Source organism: Heptranchias perlo, chromosome 37 (genome assembly GCF_035084215.1).
Source record: "Heptranchias perlo isolate sHepPer1 chromosome 37, sHepPer1.hap1, whole genome shotgun sequence".
Classification (NCBI taxonomy): domain Eukaryota; kingdom Metazoa; phylum Chordata; class Chondrichthyes; order Hexanchiformes; family Hexanchidae; genus Heptranchias; species Heptranchias perlo.
In genome coordinates this window covers 18,076,854-18,099,340 of record NC_090361.1, presented here as the reverse complement: position 1 = coordinate 18,099,340, position 22,487 = coordinate 18,076,854, and the positions used below count along the sequence as shown (strand labels likewise).

At 46.0% G+C, this 22,487-nt stretch overlaps 1 protein-coding gene across 1 annotated transcript in view; it reads right to left on the bottom strand.

The window, feature by feature from the left end:
* Positions 1 to 5,754: 5,754 nt before the first annotated feature.
* Positions 5,755 to 22,487, bottom strand: part of LOC137304323 (C-type lectin domain family 4 member M-like) — a 43,914-nt gene continuing 27,181 nt past the window's right edge. The window contains exons 6-8 of the mRNA XM_067972872.1: positions 11,903 to 12,054; positions 9,073 to 9,182; positions 5,755 to 6,991 (exon numbers count right to left, since the gene is read on the bottom strand). Of these exons, the coding sequence (XP_067828973.1) occupies positions 6,850 to 6,991; positions 9,073 to 9,182; positions 11,903 to 12,054 (404 nt within the window). The 3' untranslated portion in view covers positions 5,755 to 6,849. The remainder of the gene's footprint in view (positions 6,992 to 9,072; positions 9,183 to 11,902; positions 12,055 to 22,487) is intronic.

Below are 22,487 nucleotides of genomic sequence, written 5' to 3'. Positions count from 1 at the left end.
GGGACTTGGAGACCGGAGGGGGCGGGACTTGGAGACCGGAGGGGGCGGGACTTGGAGACCGGAGGGGGCGGGACTTGGAGACCGGAGGGGGCGGGACTTGGAGACCGGAGGGGGCGGGACTTGGAGACCGGAGGGGGCGGGACTTGGAGACCGGAGGGGGCGGGACTTGGAGACCGGAGGGGGCGGGACTTGGAGACCGGAGGGGGCGGGACTTGGAGACCGGAGGGGGCGGGACTTGGAGACCGGAGGGGGCGGGACTTGGAGACCGGAGGGGGCGGGACTTGGAGACCGGAGGGGGCGGGACTTGGAGACCGGAGGGGGCGGGACTTGGAGACCGGAGGGGGCGGGACTTGGAGACCGGAGGGGGCGGGACTTGGAGACCGGAGGGGGCGGGACTTGGAGACCGGAGGGGGCGGGACTTGGAGACCGGAGGGGGCGGGACTTGGAGACCGGAGGGGGCGGGACTTGGAGACCGGAGGGGGCGGGACTTGGAGACCGGAGGGGGCGGGACTTGGAGACCGGAGGGGGCGGGACTTGGAGACCGGAGGGGGCGGGACTTGGAGACCGGAGGGGGCGGGACTTGGAGACCGGAGGGGGCGGGACTTGGAGACCGGAGGGGGCGGGACTTGGAGACCGGAGGGGGCGGGACTTGGAGACCGGAGGGGGCGGGACTTGGAGACCGGAGGGGGCGGGACTTGGAGACCGGAGGGGGCGGGACTTGGAGACCGGAGGGGGCGGGACTTGGAGACCGGAGGGGGCGGGACTTGGAGACCGGAGGGGGCGGGACTTGGAGACCGGAGGGGGCGGGACTTGGAGACCGGAGGGGGCGGGACTTGGAGACCGGAGGGGGCGGGACTTGGAGACCGGAGGGGGCGGGACTTGGAGACCGGAGGGGGCGGGACTTGGAGACCGGAGGGGGCGGGACTTGGAGACCGGAGGGGGCGGGACTTGGAGACCGGAGGGGGCGGGACTTGGAGACCGGAGGGGGCGGGACTTGGAGACCGGAGGGGGCGGGACTTGGAGACCGGAGGGGGCGGGACTTGGAGACCGGAGGGGGCGGGACTTGGAGACCGGAGGGGGCGGGACTTGGAGACCGGAGGGGGCGGGACTTGGAGACCGGAGGGGGCGGGACTTGGAGACCGGAGGGGGCGGGACTTGGAGACCGGAGGGGGCGGGACTTGGAGACCGGAGGGGGCGGGACTTGGAGACCGGAGGGGGCGGGACTTGGAGACCGGAGGGGGCGGGACTTGGAGACCGGAGGGGGCGGGACTTGGAGACCGGAGGGGGCGGGACTTGGAGACCGGAGGGGGCGGGACTTGGAGACCGGAGGGGGCGGGACTTGGAGACCGGAGGGGGCGGGACTTGGAGACCGGAGGGGGCGGGACTTGGAGACCGGAGGGGGCGGGACTTGGAGACCGGAGGGGGCGGGACTTGGAGACCGGAGGGGGCGGGACTTGGAGACCGGAGGGGGCGGGACTTGGAGACCGGAGGGGGCGGGACTTGGAGACCGGAGGGGGCGGGACTTGGAGACCGGAGGGGGCGGGACTTGGAGACCGGAGGGGGCGGGACTTGGAGACCGGAGGGGGCGGGACTTGGAGACCGGAGGGGGCGGGGCTTGGAGACCGGAGGGGGCGGGGAGGAGTTCGGAGGGGGCAGAACTTGGAGATCGGAGGTCGGGTGAAGAGTCGGAAATATTTGGGGGCCCATGAGGGGATCCAACATTTGGTGGGGGGGGCCCATCATTCCAGCATCCGGGGGAGGCCCTCTGTTGGGGGAGGGGGGGGGGCAGCCAATGGCGCGGTTCCCGTCAGCCAGGTGAGCCTGGATGAAGCTTCTCCGGGCCCACGAGCAGTGCAATAAAGGCTCTCACCTCAAGGATCCGGCCCTTCTAGCCTTCAGCTGATGTGAATTGGAAGCGATGGGAAACCTGAACAGGTGAGGCTAAATTCATTTTAATTTTCCAATACACAAAATATTAAGTACCTCAAGTAATTCAATGAGGTACATTGCTCTTTTAAGTATCAGCCCACCAGCTTTAAGTGGGGGCGGGACTTTCTGGGGCATGATTTTAACCCCAAAAAACATGTTGGTTGGGGATGGGGGCAGTAAAAAATTTTTAAATTTGGAGCGGGAACAAGTCCCAGCTCCAACACACTGAAAAATGAGTTAAACCCAGACACATCTGGGTCTGCGTGCACTTCAGAAACCCAGAAGTCCCGCCGGCAATTAAAACCGGCGGGATAACATTTAAAGAGGGAATTAAGATCGTTGAGGTACTTAAATCAATTAACTTTATGGGGATTGAGGCAGAGAAACGATTTTAACTCTGCCTGAACGTGTCTCCTGTGGCCTCTGAAAGACGCCATGGAAACGGAAGCGAGTTGCAGCCAGCAGCCATTTGGACGTTTAAACCAGTGATTGACAGATGGGATTAAAGGTGAGTTTTTGCAGCAGGGCAAGTAGTTCTCTCAGACAAACCTTTGACTGGGAGTTCTTAGTGTTTAGACTTAGATTTATTTGTTCACACTTAGAATTCTTCTGTTCAGACATATTTACCTACATTTTGGACCCCCCTAAACTGACACCATCAGGATGGGGGGGCGCAATGGATGTATTCAGCACGACATCTGAGGAGGAGGCACATCACCATTCGCGGCAGGCACGGTGTGCAGTTCTGGGAGTTGCAACTCCACAAGACAGAGTTGCGCCATAGGGACCTGTACAAGAGCAGAGAGGGGAACAACGGAGGGCCCAACATCGCAGGAGGCACTACCCTCTACAGGCAGAGGCTGATCTTCCTGGACCGCTACGATGGCTAAGATTAAGTGGCCAGATGGTCGCAGACATCTGCAGCCTCCTTCATGCAGAGCTGCTCTCGACTGGGCTTGGTGGGCACGCATTGCCCGTCGCAGTTAAAGTCATCAATACCCTCAACTTCTTCACCTCCGGACCCTTCCAGGGCACCACCGGTGACATCACCGGGATCTCTCACTCTTCTGCCCATAAGTGTATATGGGCCGACTACGTCAACTTCCCCATCGACGAGATCAGCCAGACTGAGAGGGCAGTAGGTTTCCACTCTCTGGCTGGCTTCCCACGGGTACAAGGTGCAATTGATTGCACACACGTAGCAATCCAAGCACCTCTACATGAGCCAGGACTGTTCATCAATAGAAAAGGATATCACTATATCAATGCGCAGCTGGTTTGCGACCACCGGAAGAGGTTTCTGCAGGAGTGTGCCAAATTCCCGGGCAGCTTCCATGATTCCTTCATTCTGCGCGAATCTAACATCCTGGCCCTCTTCCACACACAAAACAGATTTAAGGGATGGCTTCTTGGAGACAAAGGGATACCCCCTGCAGATTTGATTCATGACACCTGTGAGAAACCCCACCAGTGAGGCACAGAAGTGTTACGACAACAGTCACAGCACCACCAGCTCTGTCAGAGCAAGCCTTAGGAAATCTGAGGATGTACTTCCGGTGCAGAGATCGATCTGTGGGAGCCCTTCAGTACTCACCGGCGAGGGTGTGTAGAATAATAGTCGTGTTTGGAGGATATGTATGATGCCTTGTATGGCCAGTGCTAGTGTATCTGTCTGCCTGTCAAATGGAGCAGAATGTAGTTAATCTAGTCCGTACGACCGTTGCCAGTGCCTGAATGAACTCATTTGTGAGCCGTGCTTGAAACTCAATGGAGGCTGCCATTCTCTCTAGCGCAGACATTCCTGCACTTACTTGTACCACCCATCCACTAGCGATGGAGTTGGACTAGTCCATCCTCTCCGCTATTGTGGAGAGTGTGCATGGCACGTTTTTCACTCCCGTGCAAAGTTGCTCCTATACCTCTCTCATTCTCCCTTTCAAGGATGGCCCCTGCACTTCAGCATCTGTGCCAAGCTGAGCAGAGCGTGCCCACTGATGCGGACTCTCCACTGCTGCTCCTGCCACCAGTGTCTGCTCGTGCTCAATTGTGTGTGTTGATTCACCAGGTGACAACCCAACTAACTCTCTAATAGGACTCACCAAGGTGAGAGTATCTGCACTGGTGGATGGCTCACTAAGATGTGATGGTGCACCCCGAGGCTGGGAGCTCCGCTGAGGAATCGCCCTCATCCACGTCTTCAGTCCGTGACGCCCCGGAAGCGAACATACAGCAATATTACTAATCAATCATCGCAGAAATAATGTTGCAATGAGCATACTGAGGTATGCAACAGATCAATCATTGATAGCATCAATCCATGTTGCATGAGGGATGCTAAAGTTCTGGCACCAGATGTTTGCAGGATACCAGACTCGGCAGCCCTGAAGGCCAGGCACACCCCCATACAACTTATCATCCTCCTCCTCCACCACCACCTCTGTGAGGGCTACAGTTTGTGGAGGCCCCCCTCCAGTCCTCACCCTCTCCCTTGCATTTTGCACTCTCTTCTCCTACAAGGGGAAGAAGTACAGACATGTGAGTGAGGGTGAAGTGGTCACCTGATGGCTACATCGCTTTGGGTCAGGCTGACAATGGAGCAGATGCATCAGAGGGTCACTATCAGACAGATTGATCACATTGGATCAGGATTGGGGTGAGTGGGAGCACAAATTGGGGGGTGGGGGGAAAGAAGTGCACAGAAAGTGAAGGTAACTTGACACTGATCCTTAAGTGAGTGTGAGGAGCGATATGATGGAGTAGGCTTTGCAGGGCAAAAATCCGTTTCCATAGTGCGCTCTCACTATGAACTAAAATGTAACCTTATGCATATTATGTTGGGGTGACAGGCCTCAGGGTGTACATTGAGTCCCTTGCACTAGGAGTAGCATGAATCCCACTGTACCCTCCTGATCTCTCAAACTACTCACTTACAGACCGTGAGACTGAAAAGTACGAATCAAGTTTATGAGGATTAACAAAAAAGTGAGATTAACACAAACAGCAGATGTCACTAGATTATAATACTTCATGTCATTCATTATGTCTCTTTCAAAATAAAAATCAAGAGCCTTTAGTAGTTTTCTGCAGTGCTTTAAACAACCTGTAACATGTCGTTAATGAAAAGCTTTAATACGACGAACTAACCCTATGGAGTCCTTCACTAGAGGTCATCCATTATAGTGAAAAGGGAAATTAAAAATGTACTACCTTCTGGTGTATATCTTTATCTTTCCTTTTGATAGTAAGCTAATTTAAAAAAAAATAGCAGACATTGTTCACAATTAATCAAGGCTGACCCTCTGGGAAATAACTTTTGCAATTACTGACCCAGCAATCAAATTAAATTTCACAGTTACTACAGCAGTCTTAGAAACCAGACAAGTAATTCACACACCTTCAGGACACAGCCTAACAGTGAGTCTTGTTCACAGGACTCCCTGATGGGACAACTGCACAGGCCATAACCTGAATTTTGAGTGATGGTCATGGCAATAATCAATATTGAACTGTCAAAGTTGAACTTTGCATTGGAGGTTTGCACTTTAAGGTGAAAAAAATTTGCAGGCTGGGGAGCATAGAAAGCAGAAGAGACCAGCCTGTGTTTCTCAAAGAAATCCACATGACCAGAGCTCTAACATCTTCCTTTGATGTGGAGATGCCGGTGATGGACTGGGGTTGACAATTGTAAACAATTTTACAACACCAAGTTATAGTCCAACAATTTTTATTTGAAATCTACAAGCTTTCGGAGGCTTCCTCCTTAGTCAGGTAAATGTGAAGGAGGAAGCCTCCGAAAGTTTGTAGATTTCAAATAAAAATTGTTGGACTATAACTTGGTGTTGTAAAATTGTTTACAATCTTCCTTTGAAGCAGCATCTACACACTGAGCAGGGACCACAACCTACTGAAAGAAAAAGGTCTCCAAAAGTTCAGTCCAGCTTTACCTGAAAACAGCTGAGGACCCCTTTAAAAAGAGTGTTTGAAATGGCCACCTCAGGACCTGGACCACCCATAGTTGGTGAGCAGGAGCAGAAAGTGGTGTTAGTCAGGCAGTAATGTCAGAAAATGGCATCAGCCTCATCACGTGGCCCCGATGTGAATATATTCATGAGGCTCTCGCCCGTTACATGACTGCTGGGCTGCTACTGCAGTATAACTACGACCCTACTGTAACCTGGTGTTGGCATTATGTTTCCTCCCCCACCCTAAAGCCCCATGCCCAGATTCTGCCGCTCCCCATAATTACCATCTATTCCCTCTAATGCCATTCATTTCCTGCCCATTTATTACCATCCATTTCACTCTGCCTTTCATTTTCGTCTTCTCTCTCCCATTCAATGCTATCCACTCTCCCCACTGCCATCCATCTTGACTTTCTGCTCCTCGTCATACCATTTACCCCCTCATCTAGCCATCCATTTCTTCTTCCTTTGCAATCTATTTCCCCTCTTCCCTCCCCTTGCCAACCGGGGAGGGAAGGGGAAGGGACCTGGCCACACAGCCACCGTATCATTACCAGCTGAGGGCTGCTTGCCCAATGTACATGTACCGAACAGTGTGTCCATTCCATTTGTTTTTAAGTGTGTCCACAGCCAATGACCCTAAAGATTAGATTCAATTTTGCACCAATGAAACTTGCTAGATTTGTAAAGTTGCTGCCATTTGATTGATGCAGGATGTGCTGTGCCATCATGGACACTGAGTCACCTGGTAGTTGTGTTGAACAGAGAGGAGACGCAGGGGCTGGAATATTTCAGTGAAGTCATTGAACAGGATTGGGTCAGACTAACTTCAACTTGTTCCATCTCAGGTGACAGATGTAACTCCACACCCGCTGAGCAGTTTGTATTCACATTAAACCATGGATTTGAAATTACATTAAAAAATCGATTCACTTTCCACGTTGCACTGACCGTAACATTATGGAAAATAGCACTGCACTGGTTTTTTACAAATAGAGGAATGTCTGGAACTGCACGGCCAATCATGCCATGCTGCATTTGCAGCGGCCACAACACAGCCTTCGTCTCCATTACTATTGGGCTGGCCACTCTCCCAAAACCTGAATGAGGAAAGAGACAAATAGAACAGAATGAATGGACTGTTGGACACTAAGTTTAGGGTAAGGACCCTTTCTAATGTACACACTGCCAAAAGAATATCCACTATAAACTGAGGATTAAACAGGTAACAGAGTCATTGGTCCCTCTATAACAGTACAATAATGATTCAACACATGGGCATGGCATTTTCTGTGTTTCAGCTGGTACAAACATTCATTTATGCTAAGTTGCTGACATTTTGTGCATTGGCATTACTGGGTTAATAGGATAGTCATTTATCCTTGCCCTTAATACAAGTTCGAGGACTAGAAAATGCCGAGATGTTCAATTAATATTCTTTAATTATCAAATCACGAGACTAGTACCAAAAGTAACTAACGTGCAACAGAGTCATCGGGTTTCCTAAGTGTGTCGTCTTGACTGCTCACACTGGCCTAAGCAAGACTAGGTAGAGGGACTCCCATGGGTCATATCCTGTATGGGGTTAATTACATCCTCCTAATGTGATGTTATATCAATGAGTTCTAGCTACATCTCGTAAATATGTACGTTAACCTACTACATTACCGAGTTAAGGACAGTCCTACATTTTTTTCTTTCAATGTGTCTGCGCAATACCATCTATCTTTTTTTCATTGTTCTCTGCTTGAGCGGGGCGCTCGAGACAGCAGTCCTCCTGCTCCTCCTGTTCCTACAGAAATAATCTTGTCACCTCCCTTTGAGGGCTTCTGCTTCTTGGCTGACAGGTTCTAATGAGCGGAGGGTACGTGGTGGTCACTCCGCCCAGTAGGCTGTAAAATGGCTTCTCGTCTTATCTAGATAATAGGGCCACGATATCAACATATTCAAGAGACTCGGCCTGAGTCAGGCGAATGCCTCAGTCACCGATGAAACCAGTGGTGGGAAGATATTGGTGGGGCAGAAAACCAGCGGCGAGTCTCCCGCTTTGATTTTAACTCCTGTACCGTCTGGTTTCCGCTGGGCGGAAGGAGTTAAAATCACCCCTTAGATTAACAATGAGAAATATTTAAACAGGAGTTTGAAAGGATACAAAGCAAGTATATTCGAAGAAGGGAAAAGGTGCATCGAAAACTGGCATCCCATGGGTGGAAGATTTGATCATATTTGAAACTAACAGAGGAGCATTTAGCAGTCAGGGCAAATAATAAAAAATGTTGTTACCAAATATGGAGAATATCGGAAAGCTGCAGAAAGAAAGAGATTAGAAAGGCTGAAGGAGTACGAGAGAAATAGCAACAACATAAAGGGCAGTGAAAGGCTTTTTTTATAGGCACATTGGGAGGAAGAGGGCAGTCAGTGTGGAGGGAGGGCCACTAAGATGAAGGAGGCAAGAGTGAGGAGGGGCAGATAGTCACTAAATTAGGACTTTGCCTGAGTTTTCAGGGTGGGTGAATTTTGGAACTGTAGAACCACCAGTGGAGGGTGCAATGAACATTATTATTATTCAAAAAGATGATGGCGCTAAAGAACGTGCTGAAACCTAAGGACCTGACTGACAGACAAGGATCCTGGGGGAACCTGGGACAAAAATTCTGAAAGTTCTGATATTAATTTTTCAAAGTTCTGTGAAGAGGAGAATTGTGCCAGAGGAGTGGAGAGAGGGAAATGGGACTCTCCTCTTCAAAACAATAGACAAGGAATTATAATCCATTTAGTCTCACTTCAACTGATAAACTGCCAGAGTCTGAAATACTGAGCATTGGGAGAAATAGGAGTTAATCAGGGCCACTCCAATGGACTTCTAAAAAGGTCACGCTTGACCAACCTTATCAAAGGTTTTCCTCTTCTTTCAGAGAAGAAAAGGAGTTGCAGTGGGTGTAGCTTTTATGGATTTTCAAAAGCATTTGATACAGTATCACAGAAAAGATTTATGGAGAAGATAATGGCACATGGCATTAAGGGAATGTGGCCACAGGGATAGAAAGAAAGCTGGAGGGCAGAAAGCAATGGGATAAAATTTGGAAGGGTGCCATATAGTGGGCAATGCACTCTGTTAGCTTACTGTCCAGGCAATGAAAGTGAAAATTACCTTATTGTGCAATGCAAAAACGCTACTCACTTAACATTTGAAGCATAATCTGTACCATCCACCCAGCTCCAGTTCCCTTCTTCAACACTGTCACTGAGTCCAATCCAATGATTAGATTTTAGATTCCCTTGTAAATATACCTGTCAGGTAAATAACAGTATATCTATATCAAAAAGTCTGTAACAGAAGTGAATTCAAAGCATATCCATATCACATTGTAGTGTATGACAGGAGATAGTTAAAGCACATTTATCTCACTGCATGTTGTGAGAAGAGTTAATTAAAAGTTAGAGGGAGAATTTGCGTGAGGTTCTCAGACACCTGCTGTAACTGTGGTGGAAGATTGGGGCAAACCTTGAAGAAATGGTGTAAATGGCCATTTATAGCCATTTCTCTGGGCTCCTAGCCATCGCCTGCCAGAGAGGGCCTGTGGAAATTCAAGGTGCATATGTCCAGCACACTGGAATTTGCTCACACATTTCAGAGCCTTCTTTCAGGCTAAATTCCAGGATTGGAAAATAGCAAATGTGGCTTCCATCTCCAAAAAAAGGGACAATGTGTGACCCATGTTACAGACCTGTCAGTCCTACTTCTATTGTTGGGAAAGTGTCTGAAAGTATTATGAGGGATAATATGAGGGAGCATCTTGAGGGGCATGAGATAGTCATCATGGTTTTAGGAGTGGGATGTCACGCTTGACTAATTTATTCAAATTATTTGTGACGATGACAGATCTCAGATAGAGAACAGACAGTAGATGTTATCTACCTGGATTTCAGGAAGACATTTGACAAATAATAGACTATTACATACAGTCCAAGCCTATGGGATAGATGGGAATATTTTTAAATGGATTGGCAAATGGTTGGTAGACAACAAGTAGTATTGGATGGGCAGGAATCTGGATGGCGGCCAGTTACCAGCAGAGGGCCATCAGTTTTAGCATTGGGGCCGCTGTTTATAATTTTATAAACTGTTTTGGGGAAGGAATTGTGTTCACAGCCAATACCAATTTAAGAGAAGGTTACAGATCAATATCAGTGCACACAAATTCACAAATATCTTGACAAGCTTGATCATTGGGCAGAGAAATGGCAGATGCAGTTTAATACAGGGAAATTTAAGTTTGAGATTTAGCAGAGTAGCATTGATTGATGTTGATTATGTGCTATATGGCAATATACTTGAGGTATTGAAAGATCTTGGGGTTTTAGTGCACAGGTACAAAAAGATTAATGGAATGTTGGTCTTTATCTCAAGGAGGCTGGAATACAAAGGGGAGGAAGTTATGTTTCAGTTGTACAGAGCCCTGGTCAGACCCCACCTAGAGTGCTGCATTCAGTTTTGGGCACTGGACCTCAAAGGATATATTGGCCTTGGAATGGGTGCAGTGCAGATTCACCAGAATGATACTGGGTCTTAAAGGGTTGAATTATGAAGACAGGTTGCATGAATTTGGCTTGTATTCCCTTGAGTTAAGAAGGTTGATTTAATTGAGATGTTTAAAATGATAAGGGATCCAACAGGGTCAATACAGAGAAACTATTTCCTCTGGTGGGGGAAAAAAAAAATCTTAAAATTGGAGGTAGGCCATTTAGGAGTGAAATCAGGAATTACTTTTTGAAAGGGTAGTGGAAATCTGGAACTCTCCCCTAAAAGGCTGTGGATCAATTGAAATTTTCAAGACTGAGATTGGCTAAGGGTATCAAGGGATATGGATCAAAGGTGGGTAACTGGAGTTGTGATAAAGATCAGCCATGATCTAAAAGAATGGCATAGCAGGCTCGAGGGGCTGAATGGCCTCTTCCTAGTCTACAGGTCAGTAAAACTGTCCACACAAAGTTCCCAGGCTGTTAGAAAAGCAAGCAGCATGTTGGGGTTCTTAGCAAGGGGTATGACATTTAAACCCAGAGAGGTCATTTTAAAGTTGTATTTGACCCCAGTGAGACCACATCTGGAGTACTGGATATTCATTTATTGGAGATGGTACAGAGAAGGGCTTGATGGTTGGTCCCAGAACTTAAGGGAATGGAATGGGGAAAGATTGACTACCCTGGATCTTTTCTCTCTTCAAGAGAGAAAATTGTGAGGGGACATGATAGGAATGTTTAAAAATTGTGAAAGATTTTGACACATTAGATCCAAGTAAGCTTTTATGCTGTGTACAGAATTTAAGCACAGGGGTCATCTTTACAAATTAAGAAAGTAGAAAATGCAGGAGGGGCTGTTTTTACTAAAAGGGTGGTGAGTATGCAGAACTGATTATAGGCACAAGTGGTGGAACAAGGAATCCTAATGGGTTCCAAGAAGGAACTGGACAGGTTTGTGTCAACAAATGGGATTCAGTAGTACACTGTTATACTGACAATAGTTCATTCAAACCCTTTGTTAAATTCTTTCATACATGGTTTATTTATTCTAATTGATACACACATCTGTACCAATTATTAACATCAAATTGTTTTGACACAAGCAGAAAATACAGCCCATTATGTTTTATGACTGAGTTAAAGGGATGACTATGAACTAAGACTAATCAAAATGCTTCATTGTGTGAAATCATATGTTCCAGAGCTGCTTGTGTCTGTCATTTTGTATAATGAATGAAAAATGTGACGTGATCCCATTTTTTGATCAAAGTTCTTGCAAGCATTCCCAGGTGTCTGCTGTTTTTTTAATTGTATACTCAAGCATTTTAAAGAGGGATTGTGTACATTCAGGTCCATTATTGTGCGGCCAGTGTTCTCCACATCAATGATACAGAATAATATTTATAAAAGTAGGAGTAACAACCATGACAAATAATCTGCTGTAAATGAAATTTAACAGCCAGTCACTATAATAAACAGATAACTCCTACCTGCTCCTCGGCACTGTTAATGACAAGAAGATTGGCATCCATTGATGTACAGGATTTCTGGGCCTCATCCCAAGTTGTTCCACTTGATGAAAAGTAATAGCAGTTTTGCTCGAACCGCCTCCATTGGTCAGGACATAGGAAACGAGACAAACCTGGGAAGACATTGAAATAAATGTTAGAAACAGCTGGAGCACTTCAGCACCTCACATATCTCCTCCTTATTCACCGAGGTTTTAACCATGATGTGGAGATGCCGGTGATGGACTGGGGTTGACAATTGGAAACAATTTTACAACACCAAGTTATAGTCCAGCAATTTTATTTTAAATTCACAAGCTTTCGGAGGCTTCCTCCTTCCTCAGGTGAACAAACCTGAGGAAGGAGGAAGCCTCCGAAAGCTTGTGAATTTAAAATAAAATTGCTGGACTATAACTTGGTGTTGTAAAATTGTTTACAAAGGTTTTAACCAGCATTGTAAAACTGCTGGTTACAGACCAGATTATAGAAAGAGTGGGGAGTTAATGCTCATACCTGGGACATATTCTTTTATACATCCAACCTTTATCAATAAAAGTCCTCCATCTACTATGCATCGCACCTCTCAAATAGACCACACCTGTTAAAGGTGTCACACCTCTTAAAGGGACCACACCTATTAAAGGTGTCACAGCTCTTAAAGGGACGACAACTGTTAAAGGTCTCACAGCTCTTAAAGGGACCACACCTATTAAAGGTGTCACACCTCTTAAAGGGACTGCACCTGTTAAAGGTGTCTCACTTCTCAAAAGTGACATTATTATAAAGATGCTAACCCTCTCAAAGCTGAAATCTGCCTGTAGGGCTAAACATCATGCGCTAAATTTCCGTGGTGTTCCATCAAACTTGCGCCGTTATTTTGAACATAAGAAATTGGAGCAGGAGTAGGCCACATGGCCCCTCAAGTATGCTCCGCCATTCAATAAGATCATGGCTGATCTTCAACCTCCACTTTCCTGCCTGCACTCCATTTCCCTTGATTCCCTTAGAGTCCAAAAATCTATTGATCTCAGCCTTGAATATACTCAACGACTGAACATCTACAGCCCTCTGGGGTAGAGAATTCCAAAGATTCACAACCCTCTCAGTGAAGAAATTCCTCCTCATCTCAGTCCTAAATGACCGATCCTTTATCCTGAGACTATGCCCCCTAGTTCTAGACTCTCCAGCCAGGGGAAACAACCTCTCAGCATCTACCCTGTCAAGCCCGCTCAGAATCTCATATGTTTCAATGAGATCACCTCTCTTTCTTCTAAACTGCAGAGCGTATAGGCCCATTCTACTCAACCTCTTCTCATTGGACAACCCTCTCATCCCAGGAATCAATCTAGTGAACCTTCATTGCACCGCCTCTAAAGCAAGTATATCCTTCCTTAGGTAAGGAGACCAAAATTGTACAAGTACTCACCAAAGCCCTGTACAATTGCAGCAAGACTTCCTTACTCTGGTACTCCAACCTTCTTGCAATAAAGGCCAATATACCATTTGCCTTCCAAATTGCTTGCTGTACCTGCATATTAACTTGTGTCTCATGTACAAGGACAACCAAATCCCTCTGGACACCAACATTTAATAGTTTCTCACCAATTAAAAAATATACTGTTCTTCTATTCTTCCTACCGAAGTGAATAACCTCACATTTCCCCACATTGTACTCCATCTGCCATCTTCTTGCCCACTCACTTAACCTGTCTATATCCCTTTGCAAACTCTGAGTCCTCCTCACAGTTTACTTTCCCACCTGGCTTTGTATCATCAGCAAACTTAGATACATTACACTTGGCACCTTCATCTCAGTCATTAATATATAGATTGTAAATAGCTGAGGCCCAAGCACCGATCCTTGTGGCACCCCACTAGTTACAGTCGGCCAACCAAAAAATGACCCATTTATTTCTACTCTCTTTTCTGTCCATTAACCAATCCTTTATCCATGCTAATATATTACCCACAACCCCATGAGCCCTTATCTTGTGTAACAGCCTTTTATGTGGCACCTTATCGAATCCCTTTTGAAAATCCAAATATACTACATCTACTGGTTCCCCTTTATCTTACCCTGCTTGTTGCATCCTCAAAAAACTCCAGTAGATTTGACAAACATGATTTCCCTTTCTTTAAACCATGTTGACTCTGCCTAATCATATTATGATGTTCGAAGTGCCCTATTACCACGTCCTTAATAATGCATTCCAGCATTTTCACGACGGCTGATGTCAGGCTGTAGTTCCCTGTTTTCTCTCTCCCTCCTTTCTTGAATAGCGGGGTTACATTTGCTACATTACAATCCGCTGGGACCGTTCTAGAATCTAGGGAATTTTGGAACATCAAAACCAATGTATCCACTGTCTCTGCAGCCACCTCTTTTAGATCCCTAGGATGTAGGCCATCAGGTCCAGGGGATTTGTCAGCTTTTAGTCCCATTAATTTCTCCAGTACTTTTTCTTTACTAATATTAATTACTTTAAGTTCCTTACTCTCATTCGACCCTTGATTCCCCACTATTTCTGGTATGTTTTTGTGTCTTCTACTGTGAAGACAGATACAAAATATTTGTTTCACGTCCGTGCCATTTCCTTATTCCCCATTATAATTTCTCCTGTCTCAGCCTCTGAGGGACCTTTGATTACCAATGAAATTTAGTTCGATTCAGTACCCAGACGGGAAAAGGTACCATTCATAAATTACAAAACTGACCAATCAAATTGGTCAGTATGTTTTGAACACTGCCATTAACAAATCAGCAACTATCACAAAACAAACCAATCAAATTACTTGGACAATTTGTTTTCCAATTTCTTTGAGAGGCTATGTTGTTTAGTCAGCCAGTCAACTAGATGCACCTAAAATTAACATTTATAAAATAACAACATATAACAATCTAAATAATTACTAAAATTGGCAATGTCCTGTTGGAAACCTGTCCAATAAGTTTGATCCCAGAGGGCGAATTGAATTTTGCTCCTTTTCTGAAGCTTGCATTGTTCAGCAAGACCCTGGCCCCATATATTTTTGGGTGCTCTCTGCATGTGTGACCTCACTGCCCCTGTTCATTCTTCTTTTCTTCTATGGAAGGATAATGGAAGAAAACATCCCATTTGCGACAGGCAGAAACTCCTTGCAATGGCTGTACCTGGACACTGCACTTCTTGATAAACTAGGGAAATTTATCAGTCTTTTCCTGCCCCACATCTCAACCGCTCCCTGTTGATACCAGAACTAAGCCCCAATTTTTTCCCTCTTTATGGCAGCACCAATACCCCAATGTTACCACCTGGTTACCTGGTACGATGTTCCTCAATGGTGCCTCTGGTGCTCCATTCCAATGCTTGGGCCCTACTATAGTCCCATACCTGCCTTCTGTTCATAGAATCATAGAAGGTTACAGCAAGGAAGGAGGCCATTTGGCCCATCGGGTCCATGCCGGCTATATGCATGAACAATCCAGCTAGTCCCACTGCCCCGCCCTATCCCCGTAGCCCTGCATATTTTTTCGTTTCAAGTACCCTTTTGAAGGCCATGATTGAATCTGCCTCCACCACTCCCTCGGGCAGTGCATTCCAGATCCTAACCACTTGCTGTGTAAAAAAGGTTTTCCTCATATCACCGTTGGTTCTTTTGCCAATCACCTTAAATCTATGCCCTCTGGCTCTTGACCCTTCCGCCAATGGGAACAGTTTCTCTCTATCCACTCTGACTAGACCCTTCATGATTTTGAACACCTTTATCAAATCTCCTCTCAACCTTCTCTGTTCCAAGGAGAACAACCTCAGCCTCTCCAGTCTATCCATGTAATTTAAGTCACTCATCTCTGGAATCATTCAAGTAAATCTCCTCTGTACCTTCTCTAAGGCCTTCACATCCTTCCTAAACTGAGGTGCCCAGAACTGGACACAATACTCCAGATGTGGCCGAACCAGTTTTTTATAAAGGTTCATCATGACTTCCTTACTTTTGTACTCTATGCCTCTATTTATAAAGTCCAGGACCCCTTATGCTTTTTTAACCGCTTTCTCAACCTGCCCTGCCACCTTCAACGATTTATGCACAGAAAACCCTAGATCCCTCTGTTCCTCCACCCCTTTTGGAATTGTGCCCTCTAGTTTATATTGCCTCGTCTCATTTTTCCTTCCGAAATGCATCACCTCGCATTTTTCCGTGTTTAACTTCATCTGCCACATGTCCGCCCATGCCGCCAGGGTGTCTATATCGTCTTGAAGTCTATTGCTAGCCTTCTCACTGTTCACTACCCTTCCAAGTTTTGTGTCATCCGTAAATTTTGAAATTGTGCCCTGTACCCCAAGTCCAAGTCATTAATATATATCAAGAAAAGCAGTGGTCCCAGCACCGACCCCCGGGGAATACCACTGCACACCTCCCTCCAGTCCAAAAAACAACCGTTCACCACTACTCTGTTTCCAGTCATTTAGTAAATTTGTATCCATGTTGCAGTTGACCCCTTTATTTCATGGGCTGCAATCTTAATAGCAAGCCTATCATGTGGCACTTTATCAAACGCTTTTTGAACATCCACGTATACCACATCAACCGCATTGCCCTCATCTACCCTCTCTGTTACCTCATCAACAAACTTGATCAAGTTGGTTAAATATGATTTGCCTTTAACAAATCCATGCTGGCTTTCCCTAATCAATCCGCACTCGTCCAAGTGACTGTTAATTCTGTCCTGGATTATCGTTTCCAAGAGTTTCCCCACCACCGAGGTTAAACTGACTGGCCTGTAGTCGCTGGGTTTATCCTTACACCCATTTTTGAACAAGGGTGTAACATTTGCAATTCTCCAGTCCTCTGGCACCACCCCCGTATCTAAAGATGTCTGGAAGATTATGCCCAGTTCCTCCGCAATTTCCTCCCTTACTTCCCTCAGCACCCTAGGATACATCCCATCTGGACCAGGTGACTTATCTATTTTAAGTACAGTTACCCTTTCCAGTACCTCTTCTTTCTCAATTTTTAGCCCATCCAGTATTTTAACTATATCTTCCTTTACCGAGACTCTGGCAGCATCTTCTTCCTTGGTAAAGACCGATGCAAAGTACTCATTTAATACCTCGGCCATGCCCTCTGCCTCCATGAGCAGATCTCCTTTATGGTCCCTAATCAGCCCCACCCCTCCACTTACTACCTGTTTAATATTTATAGACCTGTAGAAGACTTTTGGATTCCCTTTTATGTTGGCCGCCAGTCTATTCTCATACTCTCTCTTTGCTCCTCTTATTTCCTTTTTCACTTCCCCTCTGAACTTTCTGTATTCTGCCTGGTTCTCACTTGTATTATCAACCTGTCACCTGTCATATGCCGCTTTTTTTTTGCTTCATCTTATTCTCTATCTCATTTGTCATCCAGGGAGCTCTGGCTTTAATTGCTCTATCTTTCTCCCTCACTGGAATGTACCTTGTCTGTACCCGAATCATCTCCTCTTTAAAGGCCGCCCAATGTTCAATTATAGTTTTGCCTGCCGATCTATGATTCCCATTTACCTGGGCCAGATCTGTTCTCATTCCTCTGAAATGGCCCCTCCTCCAATTCTAAACCTTATGATACTATGATCGCTGCTCCCTAAATGCTTGCCCACTGACACTTGCTCCATTTGGCCCGCCTCATTCCCTAGAACCAAGTCCAGCAATGCCTCCCTCCTCGTTGGGCCGGAAACGTACTGATCGAGAAAGTTATCCTGAACACCTTTCAAAAATTCCTCCCCCTCTTTGCCCCTTATATTATTACTATCCCAGTCTATATTAGGATAGCTGAAGTCCCCCATTGTCACTACTCGATGGCTTTTGCACCTCTCTGTAATTTCCTTGCAAATTTGCTCCTCTATATTCTTCCCACTAGTTGGTGGCCTATAGAATACACCCAGTAGTGTAATGGCACCTCTATTGTTTCTTAACTCTAACCAAATAGATTCTGTCCTTGACCCCTCCAGGACATCCTCTCTCTCCAGCACTGCAATATTCTCCTTAATCAATACTGCCACACACCACCCCCCCCCCCCCCACTACCCACTATCTTTCCTTTCCCATCTTTCCTGAACACCTTTTATCCAGGAATATTTAGTACCCAATCCTGTCCTTTTTTGAGCCAGGTCTCCATTATTGCCACAACATTATATTCCCATGTGACTATTTGTACCTGCAGCTCACCAACCTTGTTTACCACACTTCGTGCGTTTAAACACATGCACCGCAAACCCATCTTAGACCTTCTTGTACTCTCTCTTGGCCTGACCCCATCTAATACCTTACTATTTTTTTGCTCTAGGGCTATCCTTCTCTCCTGATCCTTTGTGTCCCTTGTTTCTCCTTTCCAATGCTACATCCTGGTGCCCATCCCCCTGCCAAATTAGTTTAACCGCCCCCCCACCCCCCACCACAGCACGAGCGAACCTCCCCGCGAGGACATTGCTCCCACCTCCATTGTGGAGCAACCTGTCCGGCCTGTACAGGTCCCACCTCTCCCAGAACTGGTCCCAAAGCCCCAGGAATCTAAAGCCCTCCCTCCTGCACCATCTCTCCAGTCACGCATTCATCTGCTCTATCCTCCTATTTCTATACTCGCGAGCGCGTGGCACTACCTTTGAGGTCCTGCTTGTTAATCTCTTTCCTAACTCCTTAAACTCTGCCTGCAGGACCTCATCCCTCTTTCTACCTATGTCGTTGGTGCCGATATGGACCACAACCTCTGGCTGTTCACCCTCCCCCTCCAGAATGTTCTGCAGCCACTCAGTGATATCCTTGACCCTGGCACCAGGGAGGCAACATACCATCCTGGAATCACGTCTGCGGCTGCAGAAACGCCTGTCTGCTCCACTAACTATAGAATCCCCTATCACTATTGCTCTCCTGACCTTTCTCCTCCCCACCGTACAGCTGAGCTACCCATGGTGCTCTAGTCTTGGCTCTGCACTCCGCAGAGGAACCCTCTCGCTCACCAGTATTCAGAACTGGTTAGAGAGTGAGATGCCCTCAGGGGACTCCTGCACTACCTGCCTGGTCCTCCTTGTCTTTCTGGCGGTCACCCAGTCCCTCTCTGCCTGCACTTTCTTAAGCTGTGGGGTGACCACCTCCTGAAACGTGCTATCCACATCGCTCTCAACCTTGTGGATGCACTGCAGTGACGCCAGCTGCTGCTCAAGTTCCGAAACCCGGAGCTCGAGCTCCTTCAGCTGACGACACTTCCTGCACCTGTGGTTGTCCAGGACACGGGAAGCATCCTAGAGTTCCCACATGGCACAGGATGTGCATTCCACGGGTTTGAGCTGCCCTGCCATGCCTCGATTTATTAGATTAACTAAACTTAACAAAAATAAACTAAGGACTTAAAAAAAGACACTGGCCAGGTGATGAAGGAAAGGACACAGATGATATTGAGACTGATGAGGAAGCAGGAAGGCTCAACAGTTGCCTATAGCCAGAGCCCTTCAGCAGCAGCTCATTGAAGAGCTCTTCAGTTGAACAATCCCTGCTCCCCTGCGTTAACAGTCATGTCCAACATATCTCCCAGTCTTTCCACTGTCAAATAAACAGCATATGCCAAAGAGCAATGTTGTTATTCATGTCAACTAACATTGCATGGGCACCAGCTACTACATGGAACTACATGAAAGATTCCAAAAAGGTTTATTATTCTACTGGCTTACAGAACTGCCCACACACTAATTATCACCCTGGTGTCAGCCCCTAATGCCTGTCTTAAGTGATCTCTTACCTGTTTTAAGGGTTAATGATAATATTGTATTCAACAGTAAAGTTCTTCTAGAGATCTCATGAATGAGATGAAATGGTTAATTGATAGCTTTCACTTGGAGATGTTTGTGTCTTTGCCTCTTTTGAACAATGAGGAAACTACAATTGAAAGCCTGGCCACTGCCTGAGTCATCAGGACCATGCAGGGGGAGATGAAATGATTAATGTGGCTCAGGACAGTGAGAAAATCTTTTAACCAAGGCACTGACACATGTTCCATAGAGAAACCGAATAATTAATGAAACAATCAAACAATCAGGATAGAGTTAAATACACTGGTACCGATCAGATGGGTTGAAATTCAAGGGGGGCAGAGAAATTTGGATTTCCAAATTCAGGGTTGTGTTCCTTTGAGTTCACATGAAATTGGGACCGAGGCTGGGGAGCCACCATGCCCAATCCTAAATCCAGTGCTCGGAAATGGTCAGGTGACTTTTTAGATTCGTGAATGGTTATAAAACGATGTAAGATAGTCATTATCCGTACTCAGCAAGGAGTTCGTAATGATGTCAGTTATAAGTTGGTAGCAGTGTTGATGTCCCTATCAGAGATGGTCTTTCCACCAGGGCTGTGAGATCAGGCCCACAGTAAATTATACAGTGCAATGCTGCAGGAGATAGTACATGACTTCTACCAATGAAATGCAGGTCGGGATTTAGACCAACCATGGCCCCCACGCCCTCACAAACCAGGCCTTAAAATACATAAAAGGGGTGTAGCCAAGTGGATAGGTATAACGTGGGAATCAACGTGGGAACATGAAGAATCGATGCGGAAACAAGTGAAGGGTATTTTACCAGGCATGAATAAGGGGGATAGAGATCAGATATATGAAACTCAACAGGGTACAGTACCGATAGCCGAATTAACAAAAAGCAAGGACCAAATAATGGCAGGAGTAAATGACAAACAATGGAAGTAATCGAGAATATAAAGATCAGAATGTATCCAAAGCCATCACATGCAGCATGTAAGGGGGTTTTGTATTAAATCAGATACAACAAGGATTGAACGATATAAAGAATAACAAAATCCCCAAATGGATTACTGATCAACATTTATGGGAGTGGTAGAAGGCAGACTATGACTTATAAGTTCAGAAGACTAGAAGATATGGAACGGTATATCTGGTCCAAAAACTATGTAGTACCATAACGGGAAAATGATTCTCCCACTGTTGATAACATTGCCTCAAATATGGGACAAGCCAAGGGAAGTATTTAGCATACAGTCAGTGGATATGCTTGAGAGAGATGCCTTTAAAGAACTCACTACTTTTCCTAAACATCTGGTAAAGGGACATTAAGGAGAATGGAACGGGGTGGACCTGTCTTGTTGTAGTCTGGTGTCAGGGTCCTGGATTTGTCAATGTGACATTCTCCAGCGGAATATGTCGACTGCGGGTTCACCTTAGGGGATGAGGACCCGGAATGCCTGGTGAAAGTTACCAATTGGTGGGTTGGTACCAAGGTGGCTTATCAAACCTGAGGTCAGTATTGTGTAACCACCAGCGATGTTACATTCAGGCGTGGTACCACTATCTGACCTATCTCTTATTCTTTCTTTCTCATCCCCACGGAAATTACTCAGGTTGGGGAACATCTCATGTCAATGTGACCATAGAATGTAACAGAGATTCATGTTAATCTCACTCTACAGGAAGAGGCATTACAAGCCATGGTCACCCTATTCCTCCATTATCATTAAGTCACAAGTCCTTCATCACCTGGTTAAAATGAAACAAGCCAATGCGTTTATAGAACAAAAGCTACAGTAAGGGTACAGTAGCATAGTGGCTATGTTACTGGACTACTAATCCAGAGGCCTGGACTAATAGCCCAGAGTCATGAGTTCAGATCCCACCACGGCAACTGGGGAATTTAAATTCAATTCATTGAATAAAATCTGGAATTAAGAAAAAACTAGTATCAGTAATGGTAGCCATGAAACTACTGGATTGTCGTAAAAACTCATCTGGTTCACTAATGCCCTTTAGGGAAAGGAACCTGCCATCCTTACCCAGTCTGGCCTGTATGGGACTCCAGACCCACAGCAATGTGGTTGATTCTTAATTGCCCTCTGAAATGGCCTAGCAAGCTACTCAGTTGTGGTTCAAGAAGGCAGCTCTCCACCACCTTCTCAAGGGCAATTAGGGATGGGCAATAAATGCTTGGCCTTGCCAGCGATGCCCACATCCCATGAACGAATTTTTAAAAAGCTAGGAGATTATGAATGGTGGGAAACAGTGTATAATGTGGGATAACATCCTTGGATCAGAATAATTAGTACGGCTTCAATATGTATGCAATGTATACTAGTGTTTATAATGATAATTTGCTGATGTGTAATGCAACATTTAATTAGAATATATGGAAAGGGAGTATCCTTTGCGTATGTCATGGCAAACCCATCCTAAATGGGAGCCAATGTTAAAATCTAACAACTAAGGATAATGCTGCAACTATCAAATGAATCAGTCCGAAGATCAGACAGACCCACTTGAGGAATGACTGTGGGGTTAAAACCCCCTTTTAATTGAACAATGTTACATTTGAAGGAAAGAGTTAATTGTTTCCCTTTTAAACATAAATTACAGACAATGGAAAATCTTTCAGAAGTTTAAAACAGGCTTGCAACCAACAGCACTGTGAATATTAAAAAAGCTTTCAGAAGATTCCAACAGGCATTTGATTTGTAAAAAACAATTGATAAGAAAGAGATGCCACAAGGTAATTGAAAACAAAATGGTTATAAAACAGTCTTTCTATGGAGAAATAGAGGCC